Source organism: Arachis duranensis, chromosome 7, assembly GCF_000817695.3.
Source record: "Arachis duranensis cultivar V14167 chromosome 7, aradu.V14167.gnm2.J7QH, whole genome shotgun sequence".
Classification (NCBI taxonomy): Eukaryota; Viridiplantae; Streptophyta; class Magnoliopsida; order Fabales; family Fabaceae; genus Arachis; species Arachis duranensis.
Genome location: NC_029778.3, coordinates 10,907,502 through 10,928,395, shown reverse-complemented (window position 1 = coordinate 10,928,395; position 20,894 = coordinate 10,907,502). Strand labels below are relative to the sequence as shown.

At 34.6% G+C, this 20,894-nt stretch overlaps 1 protein-coding gene across 1 annotated transcript; it reads right to left on the bottom strand.

Moving 5' to 3' along the window:
- Positions 1 to 785: 785 nt before the first annotated feature.
- LOC107457720 (uncharacterized) lies at positions 786 to 3,559 on the bottom strand. Its single transcript, XM_016075884.3, has 2 exons — positions 1,874 to 3,559; positions 786 to 1,284 (listed from the first exon to the last, which is right to left on the bottom strand). The coding sequence occupies exons 1-2, from the start codon at positions 3,004 to 3,006 to the stop codon at positions 1,035 to 1,037; spliced, it is 1,383 nt and encodes a 460-aa protein (XP_015931370.1). The 5' UTR covers positions 3,007 to 3,559; the 3' UTR covers positions 786 to 1,034.
- Positions 3,560 to 20,894: the final 17,335 nt, after the last annotated feature.

The following is a 20,894-nucleotide window of genomic DNA, read 5'->3' as shown; positions in this document are numbered from 1 at the left end:
TCATCCAATCCAAGTCGCACGCAAGTAAAGAGAATGCTTGAATCGAATGAATTTTTCACACCAATCCAAGTCGCACCGTAAATAAAATTAATGTTTGAATCGAATAAATTTTTACACAAAACTAATCCAAACCGCACCACAAACTCCCCTAAATATAACTTGTCTGAAATTATATAAACCCACCACAAACACCCCCAAATATAACTTGTCTGAAATTATATAAACCTAACAAAAGATATCTATACAAAAATATTTACCACCTTTAATATTTAAATTTAAAAGCATATTCTTGTTAAAGACAATACACCCTTATAATTTTCTATCTTAAAAAAGTGAAATTTGCGCCAAAGATTTCTATTTTTAGAAAATAAATAAAAAACGCCTCCGACGAATTTGTTTTTCCTTTCCTTTCTTTTTTTGAAGAAAAATTGAAATCACCCTACCAAGTTAATTTTAAAAATGCATGTATGAGCTGAATAAGCCAAGCTTGATTGTGTTCTGTAACCTGAGCTGTAACTTGCTCAAGTAAAAAGTCAAGCCAAATAAACAAAGAAGGAAAATACATTACTTGAAAAAATTATTTAATTGACAAAAAAGTTATGCATAACACCACAAAACCCTTTAAAAGAAAGATGTTTTTAAATTTGACAATTTTAAATTGAAAAAGCAACTTGAGTTGAATAAGCCAAGTTTGACTGTTCTGTAACTTTTGCAGGAAATGTTAACAAAATCCCACAAACTAACTAAATCATATCATTTCTTTGCAAACACATTTTCACAAGCAAACATAAACTCAAGTAACTATGCCAAGATAAACATCTTCATTTCCAAAATACATAAATAACTAAACAAAATAAAGATTGGACTAATATTCTATTGGTGAATGTCCAAAAATATCAAGGGTATACACATCTCAGAAGCAAGTTGGATGTACAAGTTGTGTCTGTATGCTATCATCAAACTGTGTATATTCACACATCACTCATCTAAGATGATGATGATGATGAAGATGAAGAATCATATGGTCAACAATGTCATAGTTGCAAATTGTCTATTTCTTCTAGGGGAAAGCTCGTGTTATCTTGTCCACCTGTGTTCCAAAGAAAACTTGCATACTTTGACATATAGTAAGTATTGCCCGGTTCTGCTTCCAATGATTGAAGATATCTGAGTTCTGCTGCCCAAAGATCCTTTCTTACCATCCACAAGAAATCAGCATATCTGCTGAATGCTTCAGCCTCCGGCGACTCTGCTAGCACCGAACGCCGGTAGTACTCTTCACTCCTGCAAATATTCACATTCAATGTATCAAAAAAATGGTGGAAATTAATCAGCAGTTGAATGCTTCCAAAAGGGTAAAAGAAGATGTACTTGAGAAATGCATTAACATGCTTTCACCAAAGATATTTACCATACCCAAGAAGACAAGTTTTGTATTAAAACCAGAAAATGTGTTTGATGCTCCTAAAGTCAGCAAAGAACTGTACTTTGTACCATTTATAATTTGTAACACTAGTCATTATATTCAAGTTTTTCATACATTGAGACTTGGATAAGTAAATTTTTTTCAATGAACTTCTTTGAGTCACCCATAACAAAACCTAAACAAAATATATAATGATGGAATACAAGACTCTGCTCAGATGCAAGCGGTATAAGCACCACCTTTTCTATCTATGTATTCCTTTACTCACAAGTCACACTATAAGCAAACTCTACACGACCCTCTAACCCAAATACTTTCAACTCAAAATCGCTTTATTGAAATTGGGAAAACGAATCAAATGCTAATTACTAATAATGACAGTTCATTTACATAAAAAAAATGAGAACATAATATATTATAAAAAAATAAGGTTCTTGAGAAACTCACCTATCAATGTCACGAGCAACAAGGAAAAGGAAGTGTCCATAGTTGGAAAGCAGAAGAGAATTATGTGGTGACAAGCGCAAATGCTTTTGGTAATACAGATCAGTGGTGACATACTCCTCATATTGATCACTTTGAAGCTCCACAGACAGAGGTGACACAAATCTTTTCATTGTTTCATGGTCCAAAACCTCATTATTATCTAGCCCTTTATGCATAATTGAAGCTTCTTCAACCATGGAGCGCCACAACATCTCTTCCTCTGCCAATCCTTTATCCTTGCTATGCTCGTCTTGTTGAGTCTCAACACCAACTTGTTCTGAATGTCTCAATGGTAGAATGTTTGTAACCATGGAAGGAGGAGTTTGTGCCATAGAGAAGACAGAGAAGTTGGCTAATAGGACCATGACATCGACCATTAGAGTTGGGGTCTTGCAGAAAACCTGTTGAAATAGCCACACAAATGAAGTATCCATGTCAACCCTCAACTTGTCCATGACACCTTCAAAGTCCTCAAGGAACATGCTCTCCCTTGTTTGCAAGGCATAGTTTTGAAGCTGGTGGAAGATAAACAACATGGAAGAGAAGGCCTTGTTTACAGAACAATAACTCAAATCACTTGCCTCCTTCAAACTCTTCTGCAATTGAAGCTTCTTCCTGATCATCCTAATGGAAAAGGGAATCCCCACACCCTTCACTCTCCTCTCAAAACTCAGCCTCAGAATCTCTTCTCTCTCAGGCCAGCTAGGTGGCTCAGGCTGGATTCCCAGAAGAGAAGGTTCCAGAAGATCAGGCTTCATGGAAAAAAAGCTATTCACTTCTCTATTTTTGGAATTGTCTGAAACGACAAAAGCCATTTCCTTTTCATTCTCATCACCATGATCATCATGATTGGCGCCTGCATGGTGAAAAGGGATGCAGCAGACACGATTTTCTCTTTGCACCCTCAAATTCCTGATGCATGGAGATGTGAATCCATGAACCAAACGGCATGGCATGATGGCACTGTTCTTGCTACGAGTGAAACTTGCCAGTGGCAGAGAAGGAACTGAACGCGGTGCCTTCCATGAATGAGATAGAGAACAAGGGGTTCTCAGTTGCCAACAATTTGAATTTGGAGAGACCCTTGAAGCCATGTTCAAAAATGCCAAGTTCTTCTTCCAGGAAACACAGAAAAAGATGAACCACACTTATAGACACAGTATCAAACACCTAGAGGGCAATCATCATTAACCTTATTAAATATTAATTAAAATCATAATGAAGTTTACTTTTTTCCCCCTTCTCATCAAGAATCCAATGATCCCAACCAGCTCATGACAACTTTTAGTGAAAAATATAGAAATCGAAATGGGTGAGGGAAAAAAAAGGGACCCTTTTTTGACAAAAAAGGAAGCAAAGATCAAAACTTCAAAAGGGACGTGAGAAAATCAAAAAAGGGAAACTTGGGATTCGAATAACATTGAATTTAAAGGTGAAAAGAACAAAGATATTTTCTTTCTGTTTTTTAGGAAATTGATGGGAGAGTTCAGAGAGTTGAAGAAGGTGGTTCAGGATAGAAACACGTGGTTTTCTAAGGAACAAAATCATCAAACAAAGAAGCAGGTTCAGGAGAATTCAAGTGTATTGGTGTTGGGTGTTGAGATCTAAAAATAAATAGGGAACCAGAATTGGAACTGTCAAGAGGTGTAATTTTATTATTTTTAGTTTTTTTTTATTGAATACATTTTTAGGGTTTGAATGTAAGTAGCAGAACTGAAGGAGTGGATAACACGTGGGACCTGATTACCTGAACGACGTGGCAGTAAGATATAGTTTGAAGATATTTATTCCACTTTTTGAGCTTTTTATTATTTTTTAATAATTTTTATATGTTATTTTATTAGGTTTAGTCAATATGTATTTTTTTTATATTATGAAAGTTATTATTAATAATTTTTTTATAGATTTTACTTTAATAAATAATAATAAATATATTAAAAGTTTAATTTTTATATTTTTGACTCATTAAAATTTATTAATTTTGATCATTAATTAATTATTAATGTTTAAATGTGTAAGACTAAAAAAAATGAGTTAATAGTCAAGTGATAGTGATGATAAAAAATAATAAATTTTTATAGTCGTATTTCTCATATTAAAATACTAAATATATAGAATTTAGATCCTCTAAATTTTAGATTTTCATTTTAAAAAATAAAGTTAAATCTCTCACCATTGAATGTTTTCTCTTTCATATTTTTTCTTGATCCCACCTATAAAATAAATGGTGATAGATCATACTTTATCCTCTAAAGTAAGTTTCAAAATTTAGAGAATTCAAATCCAAATATATAGGATAAACTACTAAAATATCTTTAAAATACGATAAAATTATCTAATATTAAATATATATTCTTAAAAAATATGTAAAAATTAAATTTTAATAAGATTTTTTACAAGTATAATTAAATAATTGAAATATTTTTCTAAGTAGATTTTTTTAAATATTTATTTTCGTTAATGGATAAGAAAAATGAAAAAAAATAGAATTCAATTTTTTATTTTTATGTATTTTTAAATAACTATCTAAATATTTTTATAAAATTTTAGATCAAATATATAAATAATTTATTAAATACAAAAATTGTATACTATTCATAAAAAAATATTTTTTTATTATTTTTTTTTGTATTTTAACTCCGCCTATGTTATACTTGTGGTACATAGCTGGTCCCAAGTCCGGATAAAGGAGGAGGGCTGTGTTAGGTCTTTGACAACCAACATAAAAATATGACATGAATCAAAGACATTATTACACTAAAGCTATGTCGTTGCCTGGAAGCAACGCGTTGTATGGCTCGAGTACGGTGTCAAATGAGCAAGAGCCGTGCATCGGTGTCCGGATGTAGTGTTAAATGAGTAAGGTTCTCGCGTTTTCGTGAATGGACGAGGGTAAATAAGCTAGTTCACAAAGGACATGTGAGAAGAAGACCGGTAGTCAGGAGAGTGGATAAGATGGAAGATGAACAAAGGGTGAAAGGCAGAAGAAGACCTAAGAAGACCATCCATGAGGTGGTCAAACAAGATCTACATGTAAACGGTCTCTCTGTAGACACATGACAAAGCACAATAACATCGTTTAATTCATGTAGCCGACCCCACTTAGTAGGATAAGACTTTGTTGTTGTTGTTGTTGTATTTTTTTGTGTTTTATAATATTTTAAAAATATTTTTATTCATATATTCAAAAATAAAAAATGATTTTGGTAATTTATTTAAATATATATTAAAAATAAATTAAATAATACATATATTTATATATAAATACATCGTGATCCAATTTGTGATGTGAGTGATGAATTTGTTTGCTTTCAGACATGTCAATTGTATTACTATTCACCACAGATTTGGATGTGGATTATTATCTACATTGGTTGCAACCATTTGAAAAATTATTGAAAAAAGGTAACCCAATAAATAAAAAGGGGAAGATAACTAGATAAGATATACATTTCTTTTCAAGCGTGTTTATTTTCCAGTAATTTTCATACGATGCTTTATCATCTAAAAGTTGTGTACATGACTCAGCTTATGTGTTATAGCCCAAGATGAACCATGACTTGCACTTGGAAAAATAGTTTTCTACCAAGTTTAATCGATTTAAATATAAGTTAAATAAGAAAGTTATAAATATTGTATAAATTCTAAAATAAATAATTATACACTTATAACAAAATTAAGATAATTAAAAATAGTTGGATCATGTCGGTGTCATATGGAGCATATATATATATATTTATATATATATATAAAACGTCAACAAATAAGTACTCATTGTAGATCGTACAACTTGAATCAAAAGCCTTACATAGACAAGTAATTATTCCTGAAAAATGTTTTTAGAAAAACGGGGTGAGTTTTGTAACTCAATGACTAAACAATACATTTATAATCGACATGAGACCATATAAACATTATATCAAAATAATTTTAATTAGAAAATAATAGTTGATAATAATAAGTGACTCAATAAGGGAGTTCTCATACAGAAATCATGTACAGAAATCAAATCAAAAGTCTACACTTGGGCGGCTTCACTTCTATGAGTAGCTCTTTTCTCTTGTGTGTCCTAACAGAATAACAGATCTAACGTGTGTCCTACACTTTAGGCTAGCAACACCCCTGCTAGCTGGAGTCTGAGTTAGATGCATCTAAGTTAACGTCATAACCGCCGTTAACTACGATTTTCTAATACGAGCCTCCCAAACCAATTCAAAACATATAATTTCAAATACAACAATTCCTTGATCTTTCAAATATATAAGGTATCGAATCAAATCAAATCATATTATACTTGCTCATCAGAAATCTTTCCAATCATACTTCTTAATTATAAGAAATTTCAAACATATTTCACAATCTTTAAAGTAAGCGAGTATTAACAATTACTTCAATGCTTCAAAAACATATTTTCAAGTAAAATCAAACATTTTAGAATAATACAAAATTTCATAAAAAATATATATAGTCTCATGTATAGTTTTGAAAGCATAAACTTCATAAAAACGAATTATTTAAATAAATCAATTATCAATTATACTAATCAATTTAAAATCATTCAAGACAAATATAGTGAGTATAATTCAAAGATCATATTAGTTATAAGTCAAAATAATTATAGATGCACAATCAAACAATTATAAATGTAAAGTCTACTCACAACTTTGTCCTAAGGGACCGAAGATACCGAACCCAGAGTACCAAAATCCAAGGTGAGGAGGATTGAAGTAAAATGGAACGAATGAGCGTAGGATTTGGAGTAGGGCAGCGACAAGGTGGAGCTGCGATAGTTTGGGTTATTGATAGTAATGGTTCAGCTCCAGCGGCACCAACAGTTCCATTAGCAACAAAGGTTCACTCGAACAGCGACTGGTGACGGAACAGCCCTCTATTCACAACGGCTCCTCTCGCACATTCTGTTTCTCTCTCTTCGAGCTCTCTCTTCTGTCTCAACAATGGCGACGGCGACTTGGCATGGCGACGGTTGAAGCTCAGCAGCAACGGAGACAAGGTGCGGCGGCTGTCCTTCCTCGTCTCCTCTCTCGTGCTCATCCCCTCTCTCGGACGCATCTCTCGATTTTGGCCTCTGTTGGCGACGCGACGGCAGCGAGCTGGACGCAGCTGGCAGCAGCGTGATGGGAAACGAATGGCGAGCTCCAGGCCAGCGGTGACGAGGCGTGGCTCTCTCTCTCCTCGCGTGGTGGCTCGGCGTGGACAACTCCATCCTCCCTTCTCTTCTCACGGTCTCCCCTCTTCTCTCTTTTCCTTTTTTTCTTTTTCTGTTGCTGGGTGTGTGTGCTGTGAGAAAGAGGATATGAGGTGAGTGAGGGTGTGTGCGGCGGTGAGAGGTGAGTGAATGTGGGGCTAGGGTTAGAGAAGGAAGAAATATACTTAGGAGTAGGTCACACGTCTTATCTATTTTTTTCTGGTTATTACATTCTTCCCTTCTTTAGAAATTCGGTCCCCGAATTTCAACCAATATACTATGTAATATCGCGTGAGCAGTATAAGTTACACATATTTCATAGAGTTAGACATTGTTGCAGTGAATAACAAATTTAGGAATAAGAGAAAAAGCAACATTGTGACAATCCTGGAATTAAAGGGGGACACAATGAATACACTAGCGACAAAGCAAAATGATTTTAATGATAATCTTTCTCATACCTAAAAGATTGTTGTGATAACTTGCTTATCATTACTATAGAAGTTCAACTAATTACAACATAACCACACAATGCAACATATTCCTTCCAGTTAAAGTGATAAATACATTTAAATAGCTAATCTAAGACTCAAATCGTATATCCAAACTTCATGAAAATCGTATGATAAAGATAAATTTGTAAATTTTGGAATAAATTTTCTACTAAGATCAAAACACTTGTCATTTATCATGAAAGTTTTCCCATCAAAGAAGTACTTTAGAATTTTTAAACACGTATAGAAAAAGGCGAAGATAAGTGAAAGAAACAGCTTGTCAAATTGACGTAAGACTAGATCAAACAAAAACACAAGGTGATAACAAAGGCAAAGTTGAGTTGGAAAAGAAAAAATATATATATATATCATGTTCGCGATTTAATCCCAATACCTCATCCAAAGAGAAAACACCACCAAAAAGTTAAAACTAAAATCAAATCCTCTTATCCTTGATAATCCCCCACAACCGATGCACCGCATGATTTTGGTCAGAGATAACTGGAAGCATAAACAACTATACCATTCATGTGATCAATTCCAATAACTTCTATGTTCTCGGTCAAAAATAAAAGCGATAAAAAGCAAAATTGAGTATATATATTACAGTCAGCATATATGGTAAACGACGACCAATAAGTGCTCATTAAACGCTTAACTCTCCTATCTTGAAAGTGTATCAACAACTAGGATGAGAGAACAACAGGTTGGGCCTATCATCATTCTCAAAGCTAACAATCAAAATCATTAAAAACAAAACACAAACTACTGTACCAAGTTAGAAGTCACCATATATAAGTATGATAGTCAAAAGTATCGATTGGAAGATAACACTACAAAGGAACAAAAATTGACATGTTTATATTAAATACATGGAAAGTAGATAGAAGAGACAAAAGAAAAGATCTAGGGCATTCAAACTCCAGGTAAAAGTCACCAATTCCACATCTAAGTATCTAACTTGATTACATGGACAATGTTACTCAACCAACTCAACGAACATAGCACTGCAAGAAAACAGGTTTAAATTGAACTTTGCACCAACCATTAATGCTAGAAAATGAATATGGCAGAAAAATTCAATAGAGAAGACAAATTTAATTTAGATCATGAGCCTGTATTATTTTTTGTAGAGCTTCTCCTTTTTTTTTTGAAATCATATCTTCTGATAAAAAAAATTTTAATTGTTGCAACCAATAAAAAGCATTGGAGGTCATAACAAAAGTGAAATGACTACATAATCAAGTTATTTTTTATAATATCTAAGGGGTAGAAAGTGAAAGAATAATATAACAAGGACATATCAACCTCGGAATCTTGAAAACAGTCTTGGTGCAATCCCATATGCTTCAATTGGTTCCCAAGGAAAAGAGAAACAAAAACTGATTTCCAACCACGAGAGAATAACGAAGGAAACAACACAAGTAACAAATTTAAAATTAAAAAAACAAAAATTAAACAATGAACCAGGCAAGTGCAAAAGCATATCACTAGGATGCACTTAACACCCATGATCGGACAACACTACACGGGAAACCAACGACATTTTAATTCAAATGTTGCTAGCACAGTAGGTTGGAATGATCAAAAAGGAAAGAAGAATTTGGAAAAATTGTTTTAGAAAACTAGATTCAATCCATATTCCATTGTATTCATCGTGTTCAACAACTAGGCTATAATGCTGCATAGAATATAACTACATTTTGATTCACATGCATGATTTATAATTTATAATTGAATCTAAAAACGGGTAAAAGTAGAGAATTTGTTCTGTTTTAATGAATTAGATATCTAGTCGTCCATGTCCAAAATAATAAAAAAATTATTTTCAAAATCTCCGATCTATAAATCTCAACCTCCCAAATGCATTGCAAACCAAGCAAAACTTAAGCTAAATTCCTCTACATAATAATGATAAGAACAGTTGAAGAATAGAAGTTTTAGGGGAAAAGCAAGGGTAAGGAGTTCTCGGTTTCTTTGGATCTAGGCAAAAACAGAATTCATCATCCAATCCCCGACAAAAAGCAAGCATTCCGTGGGAAAAAAAGGTCATGTTCAACAACACAGTACCATAATAGAACAGATCATCAAATTAAAAGAACTCAACCAAATTTTCATATCGAAAAAGATTCAATTCAGCTAACAGATTATCCAAAAAAATTGCCACACCAAAGCAAAGAAAATCACAATTCCAATAAAAAAAGAAACAAGAATAACACTCCGTTCAAATGTTCATTGCGTAGTTCTTCTCCTTGAGCAACCGAATAACAGTTCAGTTATTGTTTTGAAAGAAAGAATCACAAGTGGTTTAAAATTATGTAAGCTTCAAAGATCATTCACAAAAGAAGAACAAACTCCTCGTTTATCGAAATCCAAAAGAAAGCATCTCAATTCAACAACTAAGCAAATCCATAATTCACAAATCGGAATACAGTTTTTACAAAAGGAATCAAATAGTAATTCACAGCAAGAACATATCAAATCTTCTATATCATGAATGAAATCTTGAAATCGAGAACCATAGAGAAGATTAAAGCAAATATTCACAAAAGCGAGAAAGGGCAGAACCTGCTAAAAGATAAAAGAGTCGCAAACCGGAACCAAAACTGAAATCATTGGAAAAGCAAGTTTAAGAAAAACTACCAAAAGATAACTCAAGGTTGGGTACAAAGAAGAGGAAAAGAGTGGCAAGAAGCGGCAGAAGTGGCATTATAACAACCAGAAGACAACAACGACATAAAAGACAAAGATGACATCGCTATAGGCCTTTGATAGTGCCACAATTTGTACAAATAGGCGCGCTTCTATTTATACAATCGTGATCCTACCATAGGACACTTGCTCCATTTTACACAGATTAAAACTAAGCTCTGATACTACTTTGTTATAGCCCAAAATGAACCATGACCGGCCACGGAGAAATAGTCCGCTAGCAAGCCTAACCGACTCAAATATAAGTTGAACAAGAAAGTTACAAATATTGTACAAGTTCTAAAATAAATAATTATACACTTATAACAAAATTAAGATAATTAAAAATAGTTGAATCCTACCTGTGACATATGGAGTATATACATTTACATACAGAAATCAAATCAAAAGTCCACACTTGGGCGGCTTCATCTCTATGGGTAGTCCTTTTCTCTTGTGTGTCCTAACAGAATAACAGATCTAACGTGTGGCCTACACGTTAGGCTAGCAACACCCCTGCTAGCTGGAGTCTGAGTTAGATGCATCTAAGTTAACGTCATAACCGCCGTTAACTACGATTTTCTAATACGAGCCTCCCAAACCAATTCAAAACATATAATTTCAAATACAACAATTCCTTGATCTTTCAAATATATAAGGTATCGAATCAAATCAAATCATATTATACTTGCTCATCAGAAATCTTTCCAATCATACTTCTTAATTATAAGAAATTTCAAACATATTTCACAATCTTTAAAGTAAGTGAGTATTAACAATTACTTCAATGCTTCAAAAACATATTTTCAAGTAAAATCAAACATTTTAGAATAATACAAAATTTCATAAAAAATATATATAGTCTCATGTATAGTTCCGAAAGCATAAACTTCATAAAAACGAATTATTTAAATAAATCAATTATCAATTATGCTAATCAATTTAAAATCATTCAAGACAAATATAGTGAGTATAATTCAAAGATCATACTAGTTATAAGTCAAAATAATTATAGATGCACAATCAAACAATTATAAATGTAAAGTCTACTCACAACTTTGTCCCAAGGGACCGAAGATACCGAACCCAGAGTGCCAAAATCCAAGGTGAGGAGGATTGAAGTAAAATGGAACGAATGAGCGTAGGATTTGGAGTAGGGCAGCGACAAGGTGGAGCTGCGATAGTTTGGGTTATTGACAGTAATGGTTCAGCTCCAGCGGTACCAACAGTTCCATTAGCAACCAAGGTTCACTCGAACGGCGACTGGTGACGGAACAGCCCTCTATTCACAACGGCTCCTCTCGCACATTCTGTTTCTCTCTCTTCGAGCTCTCTCTTCTGTCTCAATAATGGCGACGGCGACTTGGCATGGCGACGGTTGAAGCTCAGCAGCAACGGAGACAAGGTGCGGCGGCTGTCCTTCCTCGTCTCCTCTCTCGTGCTCATCCCCTCTCTCGGACGCATCTCTCGATTTTAGCCTCTGATGGCGACGCTACGGCAGCGAGCTGGACGCGGCTGGCAGCAGCGTGATGGGAAACGAATGGCGAGCTCCAGGCCAGCGGTGACGAGGCGTGGCTCTCTCTCTCCTCGCGTGGTGGCTCGGCATGGACAGCTCCCTCCTCCCTTCTCTTCTCGCGGTCTCCCCTCTTTTCTCTTTTCCTTTTTTTCTTTTTCTGTTGCTGGGTGTGTGTGCTGTGAGAAAGAGGATATGAGGCGAGTGAGGGTGTGTGCGGCGACGAGAGGTGAGTGAATGTGGGGCTAAGGTTAGAGAAGGAAGAAATATACTTAGGAGTGGGTCCCACGTCTTATTTATTTTTTCTGGTTATTACATTATGAATGAAATAATATTATTCCTTGATTTAAAATTGTATAAGTATTATATAAGTCTCGCATATGTTGTATAAGTATTATATATTCTCTTTTTTAATCCAGATCTGTATTACTTATATTTCAAATGATCTCACAATTTAATTGTTGAAAAGCATCAATTTTTTTCGCAATTCTTGAAATTAATAGTGAAGCTTGATGATCAGATCCTTGTTTTTCCCGTCTGGTCTATTTTTTCAAAAAAAAAAAAGAAAAACTTTACATTGTGAATTAGTCAAAATATTTAAGTATTTTATCCCTTTAAATACGCATCTCTAATTTGAGTTTTGAAAAAAGAAAAATATTTAATAAATATTATAATTATCCGCATACCATTATCAAACTCTAGTGGAGCCAACTAATAGAAGAAAACGTAACGAAAATAAAAGAAAAACTGGAAATTGGATGATACGAGAAACTGATAATCTTTTATTGGCCCAAAAAGCCCCAAGTAATAGAAAATATTAAAAACTCTTTTGTTTTTTGTTATGGCTGGCCAAACTAGCCAATCCGAAGAAAGCTAAAGTTAGCCTATTGAGCAAGAAACTATATTCCAGGGTGCATTCTAAGCTTACAGATCCCAAATACTTGCCGCATGGAAAATGGGTTGGGTTCATACCCAAAACTGGGAGAAAGGAAGGAAAAAAAAGGTAGAGAAATTAGGTGGGAAAATAAAATAGTAAAACAACAACCAAAAATACAGTAAAACAACAAACACAAATATGACATATTATTGCTAATTTAGGTTAGTTTAATAGTTAAGTTCACTAGTTCGTTTAAATAAGTATTGGAAGTTCAAATCCTAATTTATACATATAATAATTCATTGATCAACAGCAAATATTTAAATAGAGCTCAAATTCTCAACGAATTAGTCATTGTCATAATGACAAAATGATTCAAAGTAAAAATCCTTTCACCGAAAAGTATAAAGAAAAAGTGCAGTCTCGTACTATTGTTACAGAAAATTTATCAAATGATCATTTCCATCAAAATATTCAAAAAATATTCTTTGTAGTTAGAAGTGTAAACATAATTAGAATATATTATCCTCCAGAATTAAATTCTTCACGTTCCAAGAGTGATTTCTTCATCAATAACAAGCTTCATGCACTTGTGAAGTATGAGACACCAGATGTATTTCAGAAAGCTGTTGAGAAGTTAAACGATGAAAGAAATTGGCAAAAAAGTATGCGAATAAGGTGTTGTTTAGATGTTCACCCAGATCTGTCTTAAAGAACAAAAAGTTAGATTTCGATGACTATTTAAACGACGAGAACACGTTAAATTCTAATTTTGCTGAGAATTCGTCTCATCTAAACAATACTGAATTAACTGATGACATTAATGTTGATGAAAATTTTGTAGGATCGAAGAAAGGATAGGCTAGAGGCCATGGAAAGGGAAGTAGGACAAAAGTAATACGTAGACATCAATTTGCAATGGTTTTCTTTCCTACTATATTCACCATTTTTAGAAGTAAATACTAAATCGGTACTCAAAAGATTATGGTGCTGATGACAAAATGATACCTAACTTTTGTTATTGATAAAATAGTTCCGGAAAGATTTTAAAATTTGATAAAATCACCCAACTGTTAAAGGATGACATTACAGTGAACGAAAAACACTGATGTGGCATTCGGAAGAGAGCTCCGATGATGGCAGAGAGCTCCGGTGACGTTTCTGGCAGCCTTCTTCTTCTTCGTGTTCGCTGCTTCTTCTTCTTCTTTAACACACCGATGCGTCCCCTTCTGCCATGGCAGCTGAAGAAGAAGACCGCCATGGTATGCCGCAGTACCTCGTCGCATTTTTCATGTTCGCCGCTTCTTCTTCTTCAACACGCCGCTGCATCCCCTTCTGTCAGACCGCCATAGCACACTGCTGCGTCCCTTTCCGCCTTGGCAGTACCTCGCCGTGTTCTTGTGTTCATCGCTTTTCCTTCTTTAACACGCCGTTGCATCCCTTCCACGACCCCTCAGCCATGGCAGCACCTCGCTGTTGCGTCCCCTTCCACCATGGCAAAGAAGAAGAAGAAGACTGAAAACAGCGCCGAAACTCTTTGTCATCATCACAACTCTCTTCCCATGGTCACATCAGTATTTCTATTCACTGTGACATTATCCTTTAACGCGGTTGGGTAATTTTATCAAATTTTAAATTTTTTTAAAAAATATTTTGTTAATAACAAAAATCATGTACCATTTTATCAGTATCAGAATCTTTCATATACCAATTTAATATTTACTTTCCATCTCTAAAGTATAAATTTTTGATAAAAAAAATAGTATTGGATGAAAATTAAACTGTAACATGTTTTACTAAATTTATAAAAAAATATGTATATTGTATATTATATATTTTTTACGAAAATTCTATTTTTCATGTAACATTATTTTTTAAAAAAGTGTAATCTCTGAAAAAAAAAAACACCTGTGATTGAGTATTTTTAAAAATGAAGAAGTAGAGCAATTTATTTCTAATGATATTATAGATTATAGATATATAATTGAGTCTATCATTCTAGATTAAGTTTAGAAGAAACTTGCACACTCATTCTTTGTTTAAATTTCTTTCGAGTTATCCGAACTCTATTCATATTTATATCACTCTTTCGATCGTGCACGTCGTAGGATTTGTGTATATTACTATTCTTATGGAAGACTAACATTATTTCTTTTTCTCTGACAATAACCTACATGCACTTATTTTTTAACTGCAAAGAAATGTATTATTCTTTTTCTTTGTTTTTATTTTTTGCGCAAAAACTTGTACTTTCTAGAAGAGCGAGGTTGGGTCTCATTCAAGGTATTGTATGAGCTTCCCATAACAAGTATCTGTGTCCGAAGATTCTTCAGTATTCCACCACAACAGTCGATGGTTTACTCCTCTTTTACTAATTAAAGAGCAACTTAAATCTAAAAAATGAATCATCATTTTATTTGTGTCATGCCTTTAGAAAATCTAAAATATATTGCATCGAAATACTTATTTTTATTCTACATAATTTTTTAATTTAATAGGTAATATAGATTGTTCTTGAATTATAAGTTACGATTAAAAAATCACAATGAGAATAAATATTAGTGCAAGACGGTTTTTCTTTTGCAATAAATCTTAAATGTTCGACATAAACTTAGTAAAATAATTAAAATCAAATAAATCAAAATCAAAATTAAATAATTCCACAATATTATTACCTGTATAAACACTAGTTTAATTTGGCTAAAGAAATCGTCCTTTTAATTTAAGTAAATATTTGAGTAATACTATTTATATACTAAAACTAACTATTAAAATTAGTCATTATATATTTATGTAATTTAATTTATTTTTATTATATATTTTATATTTTAATACGTATTTTATGTTAATAATTAATTTTTGATATCTATGGTTGTATAATTGCGGGGACTCTGAAATTTGTTCGTTATTAACGTGTATAATGGGGAGTTATATATAGGTTTAATTACTCTGTTGATTTCTATAATTTCGCAAAAAATTTAATTAGGTCTTCATACTTTTTTTCCTTTCAATTACTTTTGGGAGGCTATATTTTGTATTTATACTATGTATATATGTATATAGATTTTCCTATGTACATATTTTATGTTTGTCCTCCTAAAGGTTGACTTGGAGAAAGAGGTGTTTATTTTATAGTTTGAATTATATATATATATATATACTCTGGCCAGCCTTAGCTTCGCAGGTCGAGTCTAGAACTTGATATCTGTGTTTTTTGAACTTTGATCTATATATTATGTTTTAGCCTTCTTTTGAGCTTACCTATCCATTTTACGATTATCCATGCGAGTGTGAAACAATTTTCTATTTTCACTTTGTTTAGCTTATTCTTCAAGACTCCTAGATATAATTTCTTTCAACTAGATTTATATAAGTATTTTCTTTTAAAGGTCGTCATACCTCGCCACCTCTGCTTTACAACTTAAGCGTAAGGCTCTGTGTGGTAGGGTGTTACATTACATGTTTGTATTTGTACACTATACGACAAAAAAAGAGGGGGGATGAAGGTTATAGCAGAAGTGAATCATATGAGTTTAATGGGCAAGATAATCTCTGTAGGAGAGGCGAAGTATAGAAGGGCAACGGGAGGAAGAAAATTGGGGTGCGTAAGGAAGATATAGCAAGAACTGATGTGAAGAGTAGGCAACCTCAAAGAGTACAAAGTTTGGATCATCCTACAAGAGTGGATGAGATGAAGAAGAACACATCCGTTAAGGACCCCTCCGAATGGATGGACAAAGAAGGTTGAAGTTCCAGTAGCAAAAGAGAATTTCGATTGGATGTTGAGGAGTTTAGTAGGAGGAACGACGTGGTCCATTGAATTCAAATCGCTATGGAGAGCAATCAGTAAAAATCTTCCTCAGGTTGTTAAAGTCAGAGAGCTTGGAGCGTACAAAGTGCTATTAGTCTTTGATATTGTAAAGAACGCAGAGGAAGCATTTACTTTTAAAATGAATAGTCTCTTACAATTCTTTCATAGTGTATAGAGATGGGAGGAATCGTAACGCAGTGAGACTAGAAGAGTCTGGTTAGAGTGTTATGGAGTGTCTTTACATTTATGGTCAGTGGAGACGTTCAACACGATAGGCGGTCTATAGGAAAAAGTAGCCAAGTGTGATGAAGTGATGAAGTCCGTTTTATCATTCGGTGCTGGTCGAGTTTTAACTAATACTTGTGTATTCGACGTGATTAATGAATGGATCCATATAATTGTAGGCACTAGTAAATTTGATGTTTTTGTCAAGGAGGTGGGACGTAAAATATATGGAGATAAGTGTCTGTTGGAAGATGTATTAGTAAGGCTAACGTGTGAAAGCTCTAATTCACATGATGATGAAATGGTGTCAAAGGTGGCGGTTTGGGATCCGACAGCTGAACTAGTCAGGACTTGGGCAAAGGATAACATTGTAGAGAAGGGTAGAATGGTAACACTTGACATTTTTTTTTTGAATGAATGTAATTAAGAATAGTTTACTCTGCATCACGTGCAACGGACAACTATTCCATTTGAATTAAAAGGGATTAACGAGGGTGTGGATTGTGGGGGCTTTGATGACAATGTGGAATTTAATTTTGGAAGAACGATTACAAAGGAATACATTGATAGGGGTAGTGGGTCCAAAAAAGGGGACAGTAGTTTGCAAGAAAGGGTTAATACGGCTTGGCTTTAAAAGAGGAAATGGGTAAGAAAAACAAGTATAAGGCCAAGTATTCATTGGGCCATCAAACTAATGGGCCTAGGAAAGAAGTGGGGACATTTGTGCTCTTTGGAACTCCTCACCTGGGCAGAAGAGGTGCACGCGAGGCATGGCTTGAGCAGCGAATGATGTTTTGCGAGGAGCGGAAGTCATAGGCCTTCAGATGCAGCCAACGACACCCACGACGCGGCTAGGGGCAGCAACCCCCATGACCTGGTGCTGAGGAGAAGTGGTGCAGTATTTTTACAACTCACAAACTAACCGGTAAGTGCACCGGATCGTACCAAGTAATACCTTATGTGAATAAGGGTCGATCCCACGAGGATTGATGGATCAAGCAATAATGATTGAGTGATTGGCTTAGTTAGGCAAGCAGAAAATAGTATTTGGATGTTCAAAAAGTATTAAACAGCAACTCAAAATATCAAAAGAATAGACAAATAATTAAGTTGGGAATAAATTATGGAGAAACAGTTAAGGCTTCAAAGTTATCTATTTTTTCAGATTAATTTTTCTTACTAACTATTTTAATCATGCAAGATTTAATTCATAGCAAACTATATGTGACTAGACCCTAATTCCTTAGACCTTCCTAGTCTCCTCTAAAATTCATTAACTGCCAATTCCTTGGTCAATTAATTCCAATTAGAGGGTGATGATCAAATTCCAGTTTATATGCCACAAGAATCCTAATTATCCAAAAATAAGGGAATTATATGTCACGTATCCCGTTAATACAAACAATTAGAAATTCAGGATAATATGTTTTCAAGCTGTTGTTCAAGTAAAGAGCTTTTCCAAGTTTTACAAGAACTCAATTAGAACATGGGTCATACTTCCGTTCCATCCAAATTCATAAAATAAAGAACGAAAATAATTATTGAAATATAAATCAAAACATGAATTAAATTAGAAAGATCAAATGAATTAATCCATACAAATAGACAGAGCTCCTAACCTTAACAATGGAGGATTAGTTGCTCATGGTTCAGAGAAGAAAATAAGGATTCTGGTAAAATGTACAGAGTTTTTATCTGATGGCATCTAAGTTCCTATTTATAACTAATCCTAATAAATTTAAAATCTAATTATCTAAAATTAAAAATAATATTTTTTCCTAAAATAATATTTGAATTTAAATTCAAATTAATTAACAAGTCTTTAGCCGATGGGTGGGGACCACTTGATTTGTCCATTCTGCAGCTTCTAATCTGTGTTTTCTGGATTGGAAACTGGGTCAAAACAGCCCAGAAATCGCCCCCAGCGTTTTTCTGCATTTTCTGCACGTGGCGCATGTCATGCGTACGCGTCAGTCACGCATACGCGTCGCCAGTCTTCTTCGCAAGTCACGCGGACGCGTCGGTCACGCGTACGCGTCGCTGAGCAAATCTTCAAATCGCGCGTACGCGTCAGTCACGCGCACGCGTCGCCATGGAAAGCTCCAAATCACGCGTACGCGTCAGTCACGCGTACGCGTCGCTCCTCGTTGCCATCTCCTTTTATTCTTGTGCTGCAGAAACTCCATCAAATTCCATCGAATGCTAGCTAAAATAAACAAAATTAAAAAAGACTCAAAGTAGCATCCATATTGGCTAAAAGATAATTAATTTTTTATTAAACTCAACATTTTTAGATGCAAATTCACTAGAAAAATATAGGAAAGATGCTCACTCATCAAGAAGCGTCGTCGTCCGAGTACGGTTGGTGACTCCAAACGATGTCCAAGCTAAGGATCACGGTGGAAGACTTTAACGAAATACTACGGGTAGAGGAAAGGAAAGGTGCAATTAGTTTACCAGCATCTATGGAAGAATTTAAGGATTGGGTACAAGATTTAATTTATAGCTAGTGGATTTACCTCTGAATGATCAGAAGTTCCCATGATTTAGAGGTCAATCTTGTAGTCATATTGACAGGGTTCTTGTCAATTTAGAGTGGCTTGAGGAGTTCCTATATACTCAGTTGAAATGAGGACCTAGAGGTCTATCAGATCACTTCCCATTGATTGTAGAAGGTACAAGAGTTAGTAGGAGACTAAGACTATTTCAAAGTTTAGCTTCCTAGTTTACACATGAGGGGTTTTTGAGGATGGTGAAGGATGAGCGGAAAAACTTGGGTGATGATCAGTTCACTAATAAGTTGAAGGCCCTGACGGTACCATTGAGAGGATGGCATAAGGATAATTTTGGGGACATGGACAGTAGGATAAAGAAGTTTGAGGAAGGAATCAAGAAGATTGATTATATGGTTAGGGCTGGTTCTTATTACGGAATGGTGGAGGCTCGACAGAAGGCTCTGGTGAGTTATTATGCGAAGTGGTATGTTAAAAAGGAGATTCATTGGAAGCATATGTCTCGATCTTAGCATGCTAGGCATATGGACAAGAATACTAGATACTTTCATAACCTAACATCGGCTAGAAGGAGGAACAACAGAATTGATACTCTGTTAATTAATGGAAGGTTTGTGCGGAACCAAGCCAGAATAAAGGTTGCGATTAGAGAATTTTATAAAGATTTGTATCGACAGGAATATGCTCCTATGATTGGGTTTCGTGATGGATCGGTAAAGCAAATTAATGATGAAGAGGCAGCAAGATTAGAAGTTCTGCCATCGCTTGAGGAAATTTGAGAGGCAGTCTAGGATTGTGAGTCCACTAAAGCTCCAAGTAGTGATGGATATAATATGAACTTCATTAAGGAATGTTGGGATGATATTGGCTAGGAGTTTACTACAGTAGTATTGGGATTCTTCCAAAGTGCTAAGCTAACAACGGATGCTAATGTAACGTGGGTGGCGCTAGCTCCAAAGTTTGTGGGTGCTAAAGAAATCAAAGATCTTTGGTCGATTAATATGGTTGAGTGTGTGTATAACGTGATATCGAAAGTATTAGTGAGAAGAATGAAGTTCGTGATGCCTAGATTAGTAGGGGAGACACAGTTTGTGATTCTGAAGGGACGAAAAATACATGATGGGCCCTTATTGCACGTGAGACGGTCCAATGGCTGAAGCTACATAAGAAGGAGGCGACAATTATCAAGTTAGACTTTCAAAAAGCATATGACAGGGTTGGATGGAGCTCCGTGGATATTGTGTTACAAAAGGTGAGTTTTGGTCTCAGATGGAGGACATGGGTGAAGGAGTGTGTAACAACAGCGTCTATGTCAATTTTGATTAATGGGTCACCATCCAAGCCGTTCAGGATAGAGAGAGGTCTTAGATAAGGAGATTCACTGTCTCCTTTTCTATTTGTTTTTGTTGTTGATATATTGCATAGGATGGTGGGTAAGACAGCCAGAAACGAACGCGTTTCTCCACTGATGGTTGACAGGGACAACATAGAGCTATCGCATCTTCAATTTGAAAATAACACAATCTTATTCTGCCCTTAGAAAATGGAGACAATTATGAATTATAAGAGGCTTCTGTGATATTCTGAGTTGATGACTGGCCGGACTTAACGTTGATAAGTCAAACTTGATTTTGGTTAATTGTGAGCAGGAA